The 18,740-nt window shown below is 43.1% G+C and overlaps 1 protein-coding gene across 11 annotated transcripts in view; it reads left to right on the top strand.

Annotated features, from left to right (window-relative positions):
- Positions 1 to 18,740, top strand: part of NBEA (neurobeachin) — a 634,796-nt gene that overhangs the window by 149,402 nt on the left and 466,654 nt on the right. For all 11 annotated transcript variants that reach the window (XM_088460223.1, XM_088460224.1, XM_088460216.1 and 8 more), the window contains exons 2-4: positions 2,081 to 2,312; positions 12,938 to 13,038; positions 13,264 to 13,359. In XM_088460223.1, the coding sequence (XP_088316349.1) occupies positions 2,081 to 2,312; positions 12,938 to 13,038; positions 13,264 to 13,359 (429 nt within the window). The remainder of the gene's footprint in view (positions 1 to 2,080; positions 2,313 to 12,937; positions 13,039 to 13,263; positions 13,360 to 18,740) is intronic.

The raw sequence follows: 18,740 nt of genomic DNA, 5'->3' as shown, positions 1-18,740 counted from the left end.
CTTGATCCTCGTATATACTGCTCCTAAATAGCTGTTATACAGCTACTAAATGCATGCTTGATCCTTCTCATATATACTGCTCCTAAATAGATATTATACAGCTACTAAATGCATGCTTGATCCTCGTATATACTGCTCCTAAATAGATGTTATACAGCTACTAAATGCATGCTTGATCCTCGTATATACTGCTCCTAAATAGATGTTATACAGCTAGTAAATGCATGCTTGATCCTTCTCATATACTGCTCCTAAATAGCTATTACACAGCTACTAAATGCATGCTTGATCCTCGTATATACTGCTCCTAAATAGATGTTATACAGCTACTAAATGCATGCTTGATCCTCGTATATACTGCTCCTAAATAGATGTTATACAGCTACTAAATGCATGCTTGATCCTCGTATATACTGCTCCTAAATAGATGTTATACAGCTACTAAATGCATGCTTGATCCTCGTATATACTGCTCCTAAATAGATGTTATACAGCTACTAAATGCATGCTTGATCCTCGTATATACTGCTCCTAAATAGCTATTATACAGCTACTAAATACATGCTTGATCCTCGTATATACTGCTCCTAAATAGATGTTATACAGCTACTAAATGCATGCTTGATCCTCGTATATACTGCTCCTAAATAGCTATTATACAGCTACTAAATGCATGCTTGATCCTCGTATATACTGCTCCTAAATAGATGTTATACAGCTAGTAAATGCATGCTTGATCCTCGTATATACTGCTCCTAAATAGATGTTATACAGCTACTAAATGCATGCTTGATCCTCGTATATACTGCTCCTAAATAGATGTTATACAGCTACTAAATGCATGCTTGATCCTCGTATATACTGCTCCTAAATAGATGTTATACAGCTACTAAATGCATGCTTGATCCTCGTATATACTGCTCCTAAATAGATGTTATACAGCTACTAAATGCATGCTTGATCCTCGTATATACTGCTCCTAAATAGATGTTATACAGCTACTAAATGCATGCTTGATCCTCGTATATACTGCTCCTAAATAGATGTTATACAGCTACTAAATGCATGCTTGATCCTCGTATATACTGCTCCTAAATAGATGTTATACAGCTACTAAATGCATGCTTGATCCTCGTATATACTGCTCCTAAATAGATGTTATACAGCTACTAAATGCATGCTTGATCCTCGTATATACTGCTCCTAAATAGATGTTATACAGCTACTAAATGCATGCTTGATCCTCGTATATACTGCTCCTAAATAGATGTTATACAGCTACTAAATACATGCTTGATCCTCGTATATACTGCTCCTAAATAGATATTATACAGCTACTAAATGCATGCTTGATCCTCGTATATACTGCTCCTAAATAGATGTTATACAGCTACTAAATGCATGCTTGATCCTCGTATATACTGCTCCTAAATAGATGTTATACAGCTACTAAATGCATGCTTGATCCTCGTATATACTGCTCCTAAATAGATGTTATACAGCTACTAAATGCATGCTTGATCCTCGTATATACTGCTCCTAAATAGATGTTATACAGCTACTAAATGCATGCTTGATCCTCGTATATACTGCTCCTAAATAGCTACTATACAGCTACTAAATATGAATTCATGAGTCTTCTCATATTCTGACATTGTATAGATGCTTTACAGCTACTTAATCGATGCTCCCAGCTTCTCATATACTGCTGCTAAATATTCAGTCTCCATCCCGTGCGTAATACAAAGCATCCACACACGCCGGTTGTATGAAACCTGTGTGCAGGTGACAGGTGCAGCTTTTACGATATTAACGGTGTCATCATTAGTGAAAACAATAATAAGGTGGAAAAAAAATAATTTGAATATTGCATACTTATTCTTCCATACGCAGTAGGTTGTTTGTTAGTGTCCTGTATTGTTAACTAATGCTTCTAATGACATTGTTGTATTAGAACTGGAATGTTGGCACCTGGTATTCCTTTCTTTAGCTATGTGATTTATCCCGTAGACTTGTTCTGCTCCTGATAAGTGAATACAGCAGGATGCTAATATATGCAAATCTTTGTTTCCTTTTCCAGCTGGTCGGCGGAGAGTTTGATCTGGAGATGAATTTTATCATTCAAGATGCAGAGAGCATTACCTGTATGTCGGAGCTGCTGGAGCACTGTGACGTTACGTGCCAGGCTGAGATCTGGAGCATGTTTACAGCCATTCTACGGAAGAGTGTCCGGAATCTGCAGACCAGCACTGAAGTCGGCCTCATTGAGCAAGTGCTGCTGAAGATGAGCTCTGTAGATGATATGATTGCAGGTATTTTAGCTATCCCTTTCTCTCGAATGTAGTGTGATTTTATTTTATCTGGGTGATGTACTAGAGCATTGGCAATATTCTAAAGTGTGCCATGATTGATGCAGAGGGTTGAGTACGGGATCCCGGCAGTCAGAATACCCGCAGCGGCATCCAGACAGTCAGAATCCCGACAGAATTAGGCAAGTATCCTAATTGCTAACCCTAACCTACTTTTCCCCCAGCCTAACCGTCCCATCCGCAGCCTAACTCTTCCCCTAGTGCCTAAAATCAGCCCTCCCCTAACCTTAATACTTACCGTTGGGATTCTGGAGCTGGGATTACAACTGCTATTGGGATTTCGGCGCCAGTATTCTGACCGCCTGGATGCCAACTACATCCTGTTACTGAGGGCGTGCTTGGTGGAAGAGTGCATGATAGCATCCATGATGGCAAACACCCAACATGAGGAGCACAAAACGTGTTTGTACTTGTTTCATCAACCTTTGTTCAGTGATGTACTTCCAAATGTCTGTACATTTATACCAAGTTACCCCTGAAATTCTGCATTTATTCAAAGTATAATTCCACTGAAAAGTTACCTCTTATGTGTAGATGTAATAGGCTCTGATTTGCTGGTTGCAAGAAGAATTCAGTTAGCTGCATTAATTTACCGTGGGCTAATTGATCCCCTATGGCCATTCAGTGAGTCCCGAAGGCAGCCCGCAGGCTACACTTAATGGGGATTTTTTTCCGGGTCTGATCAGACTTGAAAAGAAATCCACTTTAAAGAGCCTGTTAAAGGGTGCCGCAACCCTGTTTGCACATAGGTCAGTGACCTTATCATGGATTCTACGTGTTCACACCCGTTAACATGTTAATTTAATGAGAGTTAAAAAAGAGGCTGGAATTGAATAACCCTAGGCTTTAAAGCCCAAGGCTACCACCCATTTTATTTACCACCGTTAATTTAACGGGCAATTGAATTCGGCCCATAACTGCTAGATGTAAAACGGTAATGTAGCTTTTAGGCAAAACCAGGTTGTTTTTGCCTTAAAATTGATTGCCGCTTTAAATCTAGCGACTGCATCGCTGGAATCATGCCACCACTAGCAGATTGGAGCATATTACATTTGGGCCTTCATGTCAATTTATGCTAGTATGGAAACAGGGCCGAAGTGTAAGGATCTAATTTTTTGGTTTGATTTTGGATGATGATGATGATGATGATGAGCAGCAGTTCCGAAACACGCTGGGATTTTGATGGCCAATAATGCACTTTTAGACATTAGCTTTCCAACTTTCTAGTGGTCTGCACCAATCGTAGAGGTTATTTCTGGATTGCAAGTCCATCGTTTGAGTACTGCTACTTGCATATCTCCCATATGCCAAGTTGCCCACAGAATACAGATGGTAGAGAAAAGTCTTCCTAAGAGCTTGAGACATTCCCTTACTGGAAACATTAGACGTGGCTGAAGCTGGTAAGACTGCTGTTGAATCCTTTTGGGTTTCCTCTTGTGACACTGATGCTTTGTCTCTCACTGTGTCTGTCTGGAAATCCAGAAAATGCTGCAGGTGGGAGACGTCAAGTGACTTTTTCTGACAGTTGTGATCCATCCATGAGATCATTCTTAATGTGCGTATGCACTAGCAGATAGTGGAACAACAGTACAATTACAACATTGTAATCTTAGTCATTCCTCTTCCCCTGCAGTGCCTACACTGAACGATATGTCATTCAGTGTAGGCACCCTCCCTCATCCCTGAACATGGTCAATCTGTCTTTAATAGCAGATTGACCAGAATGTTCAGGTGGTGATTGATGTCGGAAACGACCAGTGGGAGCGCACATCGCTGGTCGTTTCCGACATATTTTAATGCCCGATTAATGAGCAATTTAACAATATCGTTATCATTCAATCGCTCATTTTAATCGGCAAGTGGATACCTGCCTTTACAGGGCCGTAGCTATGGTAGTGTGGCCGGTGCCATCGCACAGGGCACCACAGGTCAGGGGGCGCTATTTGGGCCTGTCAAATTTCTGTTTATTATCATTCTTGCTTGTAGCTTTCCATTTTCGCCCCAAAACACACAGAATCCTTGATAAGTTCACGGACTTATGTGTTTTCGCGATTGCGCCGGGGAAAATGATGCACTTATCGGGGCTTTTTCTTTCCGGGACCTCTGACGTCCTGAAAAAAATACACAATAAGTGCCTGCATTGAGGGGCTAATTGGATAGCCCCGGGGGATGCATTAGTGCCCGAATAATTTTGGGGGCTAATTGGATACAGGCCATAAACTAGAATTGATGATGTGGAAAAATTGATATCTAAAGTTAGGCATTGTGTAACACATTATGCCGCACAGTAGTGCCCAAATACACATTATGCCGCACAGTAGTGCCCAAATACACATTATGCCGCACAGTAGTGTCCAAATACACATTATGCCGCACAGTAGTGCCCAAATACACATTATGCCGCACAGTAGTGCCCAAATACACATTATGCCGCACAGTAGGGCCCAAATACACATTATGCCGCACAGTAGGGCCCAAATACACATTATGCCGCACAGTAGGGCCCAAATGCACATTATGCCGCACAGTAGGGCCCAAATGCACATTATGCCGCACAGTAGGAGGCGTAGCCACACGTATTAAATGTGACGGGCATGCACTCCTCTATCCTCATGTGACAGGCATGCAACATCCCGCCCACCAATGGATGTAATCCCCTCCAGAGGAACGCATTTTTTTTTTTTTTTTTTAATACCCTTTAACAACTATCTTTATCAGTACCTGGCTCTTAGAAAACATAGTTGCCAGGACTAAATTCTTAGTCGCCATGGCGACTTGGCAAGCAGGATTTGTCGAGCCCTGATATATAAGGATGTGCTAATCAACATCACAGCGTGCACGGACACTAAAAGTGGCCTTCTCAGGCATTGCACATTCGGCCGAATCGATGTACACACAGCAAGGAGTTGTGGCTGCATTTGCATAAACTCGCAGGTGGGCGACAGCCAATAACTGCTGCTGCTTGCGTTTTTATGTGCCTATAATACCATATGTTTCATAATGCCATCCTTTGCACCAACAATCAGATCTCTGTTTGGTATCAACTATTTTTTGTATGCATTTTTTACAATGTCCTGGACCCAGAGGTTCTTTGTAGAAGCCTTTGAACCACTGTGTACCTGAAAATTCTGCCAACCACCAAGATTGTTGGAAGCCATGTTAGTCAAAAGTTGTTGACTGTGGAATTCTAGGTTGTATTCCATCGTTCCATGAAAGGAGTAAAACGGGTGTCTGGATGAAATAGCTGGAACGGTCTTGTTATACTGTCTGCCAGGTTGATACGTTCTGGCCTCTTGAACCATTCATTGCCTTGAAGTAGAGAAGAATTATTTTTCATTCACCAGAGGCAATTGATGCACTGTACTTTCATTCCCTCTTTGAAAGATCATGTTCCATTTTTTACCAAAATGAAAACCTTTTTCAAAGGGTAGTATAGTTAGACTGTCGTTAGTCTGCTGACCTTCTATCCGTGAAAGCAGCCGTAGGTTCTCCTAGCCACCACAGCGGGTGCTGTAACTTTAGTTGCAAAGATAATTTTTTTTATTTTACACTTGACAAAGGAAAACCACTCTCTTCTTTAGAGTCTTCTAAAAATTAGTACATATTGTCTACTTGTCACTTAGAGGGAGATATACTAAGGTCTGGAAAGTGATAAATTGGAGGTGGTGTAATGGTTAGCATTACTGCCACACAGCACTAAGGACATGGGTTTGATTCCCACTACGTCCCTAACTGTGTGGAGTGTGCATATTCTCCTCCGGGTACTCCGGTTTCCTCCCACACTCTAAAAATATACTGATAGGTTAATCGGCTCCCAACAAAAATGAAACCCTAAACCCCTTATGGCCGTATTCAATTGCAGGCGAAAAGTTTTTCGCCGATGATGTCTCTTCGCCAGTTGGAGGCTTTCCACCAAATTCAATTGCAATGACTTTTTGCCTAAGCGGAAAGTCAATGCATTCAGATAGGCGAAAGAGATTCGCCTCGGAATGGAGGTGGAAAAATGTGCAGTTTTGGGGTGCAACGTTGCGGGAACCACCCCTGCAGCCTTAGAACAGTTCCATAAAGGTATTCTGCGTCAAAAAACAAACCTCAGAACAGCCCAAAAAAGTACTTTAGTTTTGGGGGGCAAAAAAAAAAAAAGTTGGAAGACACACTTAAAAACTAGCGAAATAGACTCCAGGGGGTCTCCCAAGTATGCCCCAGGTGTTTTTAAGTTTGTAGGTGCTTGCAGCAGGTAGATTTTTTTACGATTTTTAAAACTTTATTTTAACAACTTTAAAATATGCTACCCCCTATTTTCATGTACCCCAAATTTGCTTGGACTACTTCATTACCCCCCAAAAAACTTCTAAATTCTATTCTTCACCACTTCTGCAAAGACGCTAATACGGACCTATTGGGTGCATTTAAGTACACCAAATACCTTCAGCGGGGCTATCCGGGGGTACCCATAGTGATCCCCCATGACAGTGCATCTTGAGGGGGATGTCAGGCTGTTTTCCCCGTTTTGTGACATGACTGTCCAAGTTTCGCCGAGTCCCGTTTTCGCGTCCTTTGCAATTAATAGGGCGGAAAGCGGGGACGCACACAAAACTCTTCCTAAGCACAAACAAGCGATGTAGGCGGGCTTTTTGCCGGCAATTGAATATGCCCCTTAGTGTTTTATTGGATATTAAATTGGCCGCCTACCGTTTTTGTTTTTGCAAGGACTGAAAAGAATTTGCTCCTCTTTGAGGTCTTTTGTGGCTCCATATGACCATATGACCGAGGTCCATATGACCTCGGTCTTGTCCTAATTCTCTGATAGATGCCCCACTTGATCTGATACCGGAAGTGTCTCTGAGATCGCTGACACTTTAAGGGGCACGTTCAGTTTACTGCGGGTTGAGTTGCGCAGCCTGTTCCTGTGCGTAAAGTCCCTGCAGCTCTTCAGTTACAGATTCGCGAGCAACAATGAGGCAAAAGTTAAAACTCATTCATGCCTGCGCCTCCAACCTGTTAATTGAATCGGCCTCTTAAGGTAGTGTTCCCGGTATCAAGAAACTGCATTCATTAGAGAGCAATCATTGTAAATTTCATGACAGAAGACTGTAGAAATTCAAACAATTGTTAGTGATTCCAGCAGGACCTCTGAAAGGAGTACTGTGTGACTAGTGAGTGAGGCGCTGTGTGACTAGTGAGAGGGGAGTACTGTGTGACTAGTGAGAGAGGGGAGTACTGTGTGACTAGTGAGAGAGGGGAGTACTGTGTGACTAGTGAGTGAGGCGCTGTGTGACTGAAGCAGAAAGAGGAGTGCTGTGCAGACAGGTGCACTGAGTTTTCTACCATAGGTCTATTCAACAATCTTCTCAGCGTGGGGGATGGCGTGGAGCCGCTGCTGTGGGCCCGGGAGTGTGTGACCCGGACTTCCTGTGGTCACCATGCTGTGCTCTGCTCCCGGCTCTCACCTGCTCAGAGTTCAGCCTGGGGGTGGGGTTGCAGGGCTAGAGGCACTGCCTTGCTGCTGCTGCCCCTGCGCAGTGGGTGGGGCTTGGCGGTCCACGGACGTTGCTGCGGGACCAGGGCGGGATGGTGGGCTGGCCGTTGTCTGTGGCTAGAGATTGGGTGAGGGCTGGAGTGCAGGCAACGAGGAGATGCCGGCGGCTATTGGTTGAGGAGACGCCGCCGACAGCAATTGGCTGCTGCGGCGCTGCACATAGCAGGTCCTGCAGGACCTGCTTAGTTTTTAAAATCGGGTCCCCAAGCGGTATACAATCGCGACTGTCATATCCCGGCGAGGGCTGAAATGCCGGGTGTCTAGATGTAGACGCCTGACATTTCCCCGTTGCCGGGAGACCGGCGCCCGGCATCCCATTCGAAGGAATGCCGGGCGCCTTGAGCGGACAGCCACGCAGGGGGGTAGGGTTAAGTTTAGGTTAGGGGGAGGGAGGGTTTGGGTTAGGCACCCCCGGGCGGGGGACTTGGGGTTAGGCACCCCCCCAGGGGACTTAGGTTTAGGCAGCGGGGAAGGGGGGGGTTAGGGTTAGGCACCCTAAGGAGGGTTAGGGGGTTAGGTTAGTGGATACTTGCCTTAGGACGATCGGGATTTCCAGCGATGTCGGGCTTCCGCTGCCGGAAACTCTGCATCTGACGGCCAGGCGCTGCTGGGAATTCCCCCCAAGTGCCTGTAGCGCGTAAAAATGCGCTATAGCGCATATTTTGCGATCCCTGGATTAGTGAAGTAATCATACATACAGACATACTAGAAAGGTGGATATATAATACCGAAAATATTAAGAGCCCATTCATTCAAATGAAGGTATTATTTTTAAGGAAAAGAGGGCTCAGGCCTTGGTGACCAAACTTTGCAAAGCAGCGACACACCGGCTCATATCAGTCATTATCATCTGGTGAAGAAGATATTTTCTCCCCTCAGCCATGTAATCAATGTGTGATTATACAGCATACAGTATGCGGCTTAGTTTTGTTTTGCAACCCTCCTTATATTATTGCTTGGGTATGTCCCGTTGCAAACACTGCAATTGATTATTTGTTAAAAGAGGAGTGCGCTACTGCGCAAACTCCAGTCTTCCTGTTTATCCAGAGAGGCTGCATGCCCTGTTCCAAGATGGCCAACTTGAATACTACTGAGAATGTGCAGGGTCCATCTTAGTTTTACTGTGTGCAGTGTCAGATTGACATAGTGGGACACAGTAGTCTCCTATTTAGCTACTTAAGAGAACCTGGTTAATACCTGCACGGATACACGCAAGCAGCATACCTTCACAATCTGGTGAGCTGTAGAGAACCCCTTTCTGCTCAATTGCCACTACTGTATATTACCACAGTGTGCATGTAACAGTGAGTACATCTGTACCTGCTATATATCAGTAACCAACATCCTTGGTTAAGTAACTGGGCTGTTCATAATTTGTGTCAACTGCTGGTGTGCGCCTTCAGTAGATAACTCTGCAATGTCATCACCTGCAGACAAATCATTTCCAACCTTACTGAAGGAGCAATAGCAAATTATAAATACTGATCATTCCTTTTCTTCCAACTACATGGCAGCCTAGATCTCTAAACCCATGTTGTTTCAGATGCACTATATTTTTCACAGACAGCTTGGGAAGTCACTCAAAGACACGGGAACGGAATAAACTGCCTTATATTCCATCTGGGGTGTGTTAACTATAATTTCAGGATTGCAAGTTCTGGCTTCTTCTGTAATCTTCCTCACTTTTAGATGAGGCCTCGCATGTATCGTTCGTTTTCTCTGAGGAGAGTATTGGTTCATTATCCAGAACTATGCCTATCTGTGAACACCCATAGAAGGGGCTTACCTAGTACCAGTGTTTTTAGGCTTCTTGGGAACAGGTTTTTGCTCCACACTCCAGTTTGCAAGTAGTTCCCAGTAATGATGCAGAGACAACACATTCCCTGCTTCTCCCTTTTGTGCACTGACTTGTCCTTATGACATCAGCAGCACAGGTTATGTATCACACTGCTGCGCTGTAGCGCTGACTTTTTAAATGTTAGAGACCTGCATTCTGTATGTACAGGTTGAGTCTCCCATATCCAAAATGCTTGGGACCAGGGGTATTTTGGATATCAGAATATTCCGTATTTTGGAATATTTGCATACTATAATGAAATATCTTGGGAATGGGACCCAAATCTAAACGCAGAATGCATTTGTTTTATATACACCTTATACACAGCCTGCAGGTAATATTATACATTATCCTCAATAATTTTGTGGCTAAATCAAAGTTTGTGTACATACATGAAATTCATTTATGTTTCATATACATATTATACACAAAGGCTGAGGGTAATTTTATCATTTGCTTTTATATGGTTCAGTGTACACAAACTTTGTTTAAGGCACAAAATGATTATATATCATGCTAAAAAATTCTAGTGGAAGTGAGTTGTCCCAGGAGCGTTTCCTTGTCCCAGTGGCAATCCACCATGGAAGTGACGTATAGCATTCAAATCATATTGTCATTATGCAGCTGATGAGACAGTGTCTGTATATTATGACATGGGGAATGGCATATCTGTATATTATGACACAGGGAATGGTGTGTCTGTATATTATGACATAGGTAATGGTGATGGGATATAATGACATAGGGAATGGTATACCTGTATATTATTACATAGGGAAGGAATGTCTGTATATTATGACATGGGAATGGTGTGTCTGTATATTATGACATATGGAATAGTGTGGCTGTATATTATGACATAGGGAATGGTGTGCCTGTATATAATTACATAGGGAAGGAATGTCTGTATTTTATGACATAGGGAATGATGTGTCTGTATATTATGACATATGGAATAGTGTGGCTGTATATTATGATGTAGGGAATGGTGTGTCTGTATATTATGACGTTTGGAATGGTGTGCTTGTATAGTATGACATAGGGTATTGGTATACCTGTATACAATGACATAGGGAATGGTGTGCCTGTATATTATGACATAGGGAACGGTGTAAAAAACTGAAATCTAGTTGGTGCAAAAACAACAAGCAACTCCTAGCGCTAATAAAACAGGTGTGTAAATAAAACAATTCAAGCTGCTAGTCCAAATAGACCAGTACCACCTGGTCTCAATATGATCACCCACAAAAAACTACAAATTAGGACTGCGCTATAAAATATATCTCTCGTATGTATCGCTTCTTTGAAATGAATCAACAATCAAGGCTCCTCTAGGACTAGCGGAGCCTTGATTGTTGATTCATTTCAAACAAGCGATATATATGAGAGATCTATTTTATAGCGCAGTCCTAATTTGTAGTTTTTTTTTTTTAAATAGGAAAAGGTGTGTCTGTATACTATGACATAGGGAATGGTGTGCCTGTATATTATAACATAGGGAAGGAATGTCTGTATATTATGACATAGGGAATGATGTGTCTGTATATTATGACATATGGAATAGTGTGGCTGAATATTATGATGTAGGGAATGGTGTGTCTGTATATTATCACGTTTGGAATGGTGTGCTTGTATATTATGACATAGGGAATGGTATACCTGTATACAATGACATAGGGAATGGTGTGCCTGTATACTATGATATAGGGAATGGTGTGCCGGTATATTATAACATAGGGAATGGTTTGTCTGTATACTATGACTAAGGGAATGGTGTGCCTGTATATTATAACATAGGGAATGGTGTGTCTGTATACTATGACATAGGGAATGGTGTGCCTGTATATTATAACATAGGGAAAGGTGTGTCTGTATACTATGACATAGGGAATGGCGTGCCTCTATATTATATCATAGGGAATGGTGTGTCTGTATACTATGACATAGGGAATGGTGTGCCTGTATATTATAACATAGGGAAAGGTGTATCTGTATACTATGACATAGGGAATGGTGTGCCTGTATATTTTGACATAGGGAATGGTGTGCCTGTATATTATGACATAGGGAATGGTGTGCCTGTATATTATGACATAGGGAAAGGTGTGCCTATATATTATGACATAGGGAATGCTGTGCCTGTATATTATGACATAGGGAATGGTGTCTCTGTATATTATGACATAGGGAATGGTGTCTCTGTATATTATGACCGGGAATGGTGTGCCTGTATATTATGAATAGGGAATGGTGTGCAGAGAGAGGGCCTGATTCACTAAGCAATATAGCGTACGCACGCAGTTTTACTACAAATTTATGCTAATCCATAGCGATCACAATGCCGTGGCAGCACTACATAAGGACGCCCCCTTTACCTATACGCACATCCGTAATGTTTAGCAAGACTGCGAAAACATTGCTACAATAGAGTAACATCGCAGCCTCACGCACAGTTAAGGCAGGACAGAACTTACTTAGGATTTGCTTACTTCAATGCACGCTATAAGGCCTCAGGCTTCTTATGGTATCGCAATGGCTAATTTATGCACGCCCCTGCAACGCCGTTGAAATGCACTGGCACGCCTGCGTTCGGCCGACCCCCCGTCACCACCCACAAACGAAATTTCATGTAAATTATTCTGCAATGGGTCTTCGTAGTCACTGCGATCGCAGTCCCAATTGCATTGGCTAATTCACGCACTGCGATGCACACGCAGAATGCAACAATCGGCCGATAGCGTGCGTATAAGCAACTGCGTTCCTTGGTATATCAGGCCCAGAGACTGGAGAGGAAAAGATCCCCCGGTAGCGTAAGGACAGCAGCGAGTGTATACATATGTTTACATGCATGCATACACATTTTTGTCCTTCTTCTTTGTTCTGCATTTTGAAATAAAAAGCCATATTGTCAAATCTACATGTTGTCCTACTTCTTTTACCCACTGATGTGTTCCAACCTCCAAAATTTCTTTTGACCCTTTTGTTCTCGTGAGAAAGAACCCATGAAAGTGTGCTGAGTGTTTAACTGTGAAACTTAGGATTGAAATAGAATAATAGAAAAAAGTAAGTGGATCTGTGAAATGTTTGACTCCTCTGAAGCTGTCGGTGGGACTCCCCACTGGGGCAGGGAGCGGGGTTATGAAGTAGCCGGCTAAGGTTGAACTAATGTTGTTATTTTTATCTCCTTTTCAGATCTTCTGGTTGACATGTTGGGAGTGCTCGCCAGCTACAGCATCACAGTGAAGGAGCTGAAGCTTCTGTTCAGCATGCTGCGGGGAGAGAATGGGATCTGGGTAAGCTGTGGTCACAGACCAGCAATCTATGTCAGTGCATTAGAGCTCCGGGTTACCCTCATCTGTCTCCTGAGGCAATCAGAATTAAACGTGTTCCTCGTGTTGATTGAACGTCTCTTTAAAGTAGCTGATTTCTCATTAAGTATGCAGTAATGTATTGCTGTTTATGGGCATCTGTCGCAGAGTGGTTTTGCTTATCATTTGCAACTCTTTCTGTGTTGGCAGCCGAGGCATGCGGTTAAATTGCTATCGGTCCTCAATCAGATGCCACAGAGACACGGGCCCGACACGTTCTTCAATTTCCCAGGACGGAGTGCGGCAGTAAGTATGCAATACAATGATACTGTACAAACCACTATTATTCATATTATAGAGATGATATAATTAAGGTGAGGTGGATACCTGGAATATATCAATTTGATATCCTCAATTTTACTGTTAAGCTGAACGTATCACTAGTGTAATTTTAAGCATAGTGTGTTAGTGCCTTGAAAGCATGCCGGTGTCTTCATTTACACATCATACAGATGTGTCCTCATACATCTAGCCTCAGTACGTATGCGGCATGAGACGCCTGACGCAAATAAGCCGCCAGGTACTGTGCAGCTTGACTTGCACTAAGCATCTTTTCTGCCCGAAAATGCATCTTTGTCGCAATCATATGCCACAAATAGCTTCATGAGACTGTGCTGATTCATTTGATATGCGACACTTCTGTATACGAGGCACAATGGAGCTTGGTGTGTCTGCGTGCGACAAGTTGGTTAATCTTTATCTGACTCTTTATACGAAGCGGCCGCTCAACAGATTCCGGACTCAGTCGCACATAAATATACAGATGTGTTCACATACATCTATCCTCCGTGAGCTACAAGTCGCGTTACACATAACGAGTGAGCGCCATGCGACTCTGTAGCGCCGAGCGTTTTTGTGACTCTTTCCCTTGAAATGTGCAAAGCAATGCGAATGGGACGCAGAAGCAGCTTATATTGATTAAAATGATAGGCGGCATTTCTATATTCTGTGTGCGACTGCGAGTGTATCTTCATGTGAAATACTACGTTACAATGCGAGCGGCTGTGAACACTGTAACATAACATATCACATGCAGATACACCCGCAGTCGCACACAGAATATAGGCATGCTGCATATCCTTTTATTCAGCATAAGCTGCTTGTGTGTTCTTTTCCCATCGCTTTGTGACCAAGACGCATTTCAAGGGAAAAAGTTGCACAAAATGTAAAGCTCTGTGCTACTAAGTCGTTCCACGGTATGGCATGACTAGAAGGGCTGTTTAACGCACAAGGAGGCTAGATGTATGGGGGCACATCTGTGCAAGTGTCATATATGAAATGAATCAGTGCAGTTTTGTGAAGCAATTTTTCTCATCCGATTACATCTAAGACGCATTTTCGACATAAAAAAAACGCTTCGCGGAAGCAGTGTCGGGCAAGACCTGGCTCGCCAAGGAGGGCTGTATGACACACCTGCAGCAATCGTGTATGAGGATACATCTGTAACTGTTACTAAGCTCTGTTATCACTTATTCAGGGTCTGATGTTCCTTTAGGGTCACCCTACCACCACCTACTGATCCTTACGGGTTGGGTTATAACCTTCCACCAGCATAAATGGTTCAGCTCATTCATGTATATTGTAATCTCCTGGAGACTGCTGGGTATGGTTTAGTCAGAGCTGCCATTGGGGAGGGCAGGGGGAGCACATGTCGGGGAACCCATGGCTGTAATCATGCAGCTTCTGGAGGCCTGTAACCCGATGTGTCACACCGTAGTTATCACCTTGCTGGTCTTGTGACTTGTTGCCTGTATGGCTTTCAGAGAGAAGATGACAGCACCACATCCCCACCGATATACAGTACAGTTCTTCTACTTTAAAGCATTGCTTTAAATTCATTTTTTCCAGTATCATCTGTTTACAGCTGATCTTCTGACCTCCAGTAGCTGGCAATACCCAATGAAAGCTTACTGGCCACCTCTTAAAGGGCATATCCATTACGCGACCTGAAAAACTGAACGACTAGCATTCAGTCCTTCAGGTCGTCGGGTGCAGTGCCCGCACTGAACGGCGTTCGCTGAATGTCATTCAGTGCAGGATCCCGACCTCCTATCTGGGAACATGAGGAACCTGACGATCATTGTTAGGTTGATGAGCATGTTCCGTAGCTAGTCTGGGTCGGCAGGGACCCAGCGTGCACCTGCATCGCTGGTCCTTGCTGACTATCCATTAAACGACTTTCTTGACCAAAACTCTGGTTTTGGTCGGATTGTTCAAAAAGTCGTGTAATGGATAGGTCCCTTTTAGAAACCACTGCAGTTCAAAATGTTATGTTCGATTGCATTTGTTTACTTTATTTACCCTAAAACATAATACAATTGTAATTTTATTAGATGTAAGGGTCATCTTTCAAAGAGCTGTGGACAGGATCAAAATTGGTCAGGATGGGGGGCGTGGCCTGACTGGATACCAGGGCAGACGTGTTGCCCTTCAGCTCCCTGCGAACCCCTCGTGGATTGCCCTGCTACGTCTGCCCCTTGCTGTTTGAGAAGACCTCTCCAGCCTAATTACCCCCTCGGGGCTCCACTGATCCCACGGCTAGCAGTAGCGAGAGCTTACCTCCTCCGGGGCCTTTGCGGCCTACTCCGCCTCCAGAGTCCCCGGCCTCGATTTTCAAGCCGGGCCCGCCGGTGCCGCACTTGCCGCCGATCGCGGCCGGACTTTCCCGCAGCCGTCCTGTCACCTTGGACCCCACTCTGCCTGGCTGGAGCGGTGGTCTGGGCGGCCTGTGGAGTCAGGGGAACCCAGGAGAGTCCTGTAAACAGAGCCGCGAATCGCGGGAGGGCGCCATTTTGGCTCCTTTATAACTCCCCCTGCATTACCTCAGCATCTGCCGCTTGGGAGACCCTGACACCAGGAGGAAAGAGGACACCTTACCAGGGCCCCTTTGACCTACCACCTCTATACACAGGTACATTATAATATCAAATTAATTGATTCCTGCGTTGAACTGTGGCTCCTGATGCCTGGCTCCCTTAAATCTGCTCTGTGAGTACACACTGAGATACTGCAGCTATAGGTGGCCGTGACGAGTGACCTGTCGGCTGGCCCGGGGTTGCAGTTTTGACTCTGGTCTCCTTAATTTTGCAGTACCCTCTTCAGAGAGTAATCAAGTTAAAGCAGACGTCATTTTGGATCATCTGTGCAAACATATAATAACAAAATCAGTCACGTCTATGGTTATTGCTCTCTATGCATACTTGTTCTCCAGGAGCCCGGGCGGATTACTGAAGTGTCGTTACTAGTTGTGACTCACTATGTCTCTCTGAAACAGCTTTCCGCGTTGGCCCTGATGCCCCTCTGAAACTTATCAACATGCAAATTTAATCTTTCCTTCTCAATGTAACCACCGACCATAAATGTAAACATCACCAGTACCTGTATCTGCTCGACACTCTAGTTGGAGGTGCCGCTTCATTGGATCACATCGGTATGGCTCCAAAAAGAATAAAAGCGGCCAAATCGGCCCCACCTGTTCACTTTTTTGGATCCTCTTCTACCTCCACTAAAAGTCGTCTTCAACAATCACCACCTGAGTCTGCTACGTCTCCAAAATCCCCACCTAGACAAGCAAGTGGTCCTCCTGTACCCTCTCAGGAAAATGAGGACAGTTTAGATGGTCCAGTTACCCTGCGTTCCATTCATACTATGTTAACGTCATTTAAGGTGGATATAACCTCGGAATTAAAATCTACCATTCAATCTCTGAGAGCTGATATTAGTGAAATCGGAGACCGTACCGACCATTTGGAATCTAAAATGGAAGAATTGGTTGCATCACATAACGACCTAATCTCAGCACACGACTCTCTGCAGGAGGAAGTAGCCTCTGTGCGAGACAAGGTAACAGATCTGGAAGACGGCTCCAGACGCAACAACATTAAAATAAGAGGTATTCCGGACTCCGTTACAAATGCTGAGTTATATGATTATGCCACGGAACTATTCCAGAAACTTCTTCCTGATGCCTTACCCTCGGATCTTCTGATTGACAGAATCCATAGACTTCCAAAATCCAAACAAGCTCCAGCCCAAGCACCTAAAGACACCCTCCTTAGAGTTCATTTCTTCCATATTAAGGAGCGTATACTTAAGGCTACTCTCCCTTCTTCCCCCACAGTTGAATGTCTGGACAATCTCCAACTTTTCCCTGACATTTCCCCAGCGACTCTGGCAAAACGACGTCTTTTCCTCCCAATTACACTGGCCTTGCGTAAAGAAAATATTCAGTATAGATGGGGATTCCCGACTAAACTGATTGTCACAAGAAATGGCTCGTATACAGTCATACAATCTCCAGAAGATGGGCTGGCTATTCTTCAAAAATGGGGTGTGGCTCTTACTAACCCTACCAATATGCCTCCTAAACCTATACCCCAAGAATGGTCCACAGTGCCGAGGTGATCCCTTGGGGTGAAGTATCTTTACAGTTACTGGCTGTAGTTCTACCATTCCAAGCTATATTTAGTATTTTGTTATTCAATATGCTCTTTCTGTTTTTAATTTATTTTACCTGTATTTTCTATGTGTATTAGGTATACGGCTTTATGATGTACTCTATCTAAGATTTTTCATTCAGTTCTTTCACAGCTAAGGGCATATATTATATCTGCGTGGTTATTTAGTGGATTGGGTTGATGAAGAATATACTCAATGTTATTGGTAGACCGATAGATAGCTTAATGGATAACTGGTAGTATATGAGACTTCCATATAATTTGGGAACTGCTTTCTACAGTCTTTCTGCCTTTTGTAGTGGTTACATTGCATTTAATTTTTCTTTTTTCTCTTTTCTTTATATACATAAATGATATCTGATAGGTTGTATCAAATATGGCTATGTTTGAATGCTAACTATGTTGTTAATATTACAATTGAAGGAATTATTTGAAATGAGGGGTATTAGGTGGTCTTCTCTTCGAGCCTCCCCCCCATACTTCCAATTTTTCTGTCATGTTCTGTTTCAATGACAGAAACTCTAGCTCCTTTATGGATGCTATTTCGGTTTGTTGTGTTTTTTTGTTTTATTTGTTTTATATGTTTGTTATTTTATTTATTAATTTTTTATGCATACAATCTCTGTATTTGTTATTTTTGTGCAGGTCTATTTGTAAAAAATTCACACCACATTTATCTGATTCCTCCCCATGGTCAATTTTTTAAGCATAAATGTTAAGGGCCTTAATTCACCTCATAAGCGACGTCTTGCATTAAAATACTTCTTAGATCAAAGAGCTGATATAGTAGCAATCCAAGAATCGCATTTCCCATTACATTCTACTCCTCAGTTTATTAATAAAGCCTATCCGACTTGCTATACCTCCTGTGGCCCATTTAAGAGGAATGGAGTAGCCATACTATTGAGCAGATCATGCCCATTTAAAATAGAAAGTAAATGGGTGGATTGCAGTGGTAGATATATTATCTTGGTGGGGAAGATAGGTACTAAATACATCACTCTAGTGTCCATATATGTCCCTAATACAAGACAACCTAGTTTTCTTAAAAAGTTTTTACTTAAATTACAGGAGACTAGAAAGGGAGCTTTGTTCATTATGGGCGACTTTAATCTTGCACCTGATCCTAAATTGGACAAATCTTCTCTCGATAAACAATCATTGAATGTG

This window comes from Taudactylus pleione, unplaced genomic scaffold (assembly GCF_031769625.1).
Source record: "Taudactylus pleione unplaced genomic scaffold, aTauple2 ptg000043l, whole genome shotgun sequence".
NCBI lineage: Eukaryota > Metazoa > Chordata > Amphibia > Anura > Myobatrachidae > Taudactylus > Taudactylus pleione.
The sequence above is the reverse complement of the archived record's forward strand: the minus strand, read 5'-3'. Positions and strand labels throughout refer to the sequence as shown.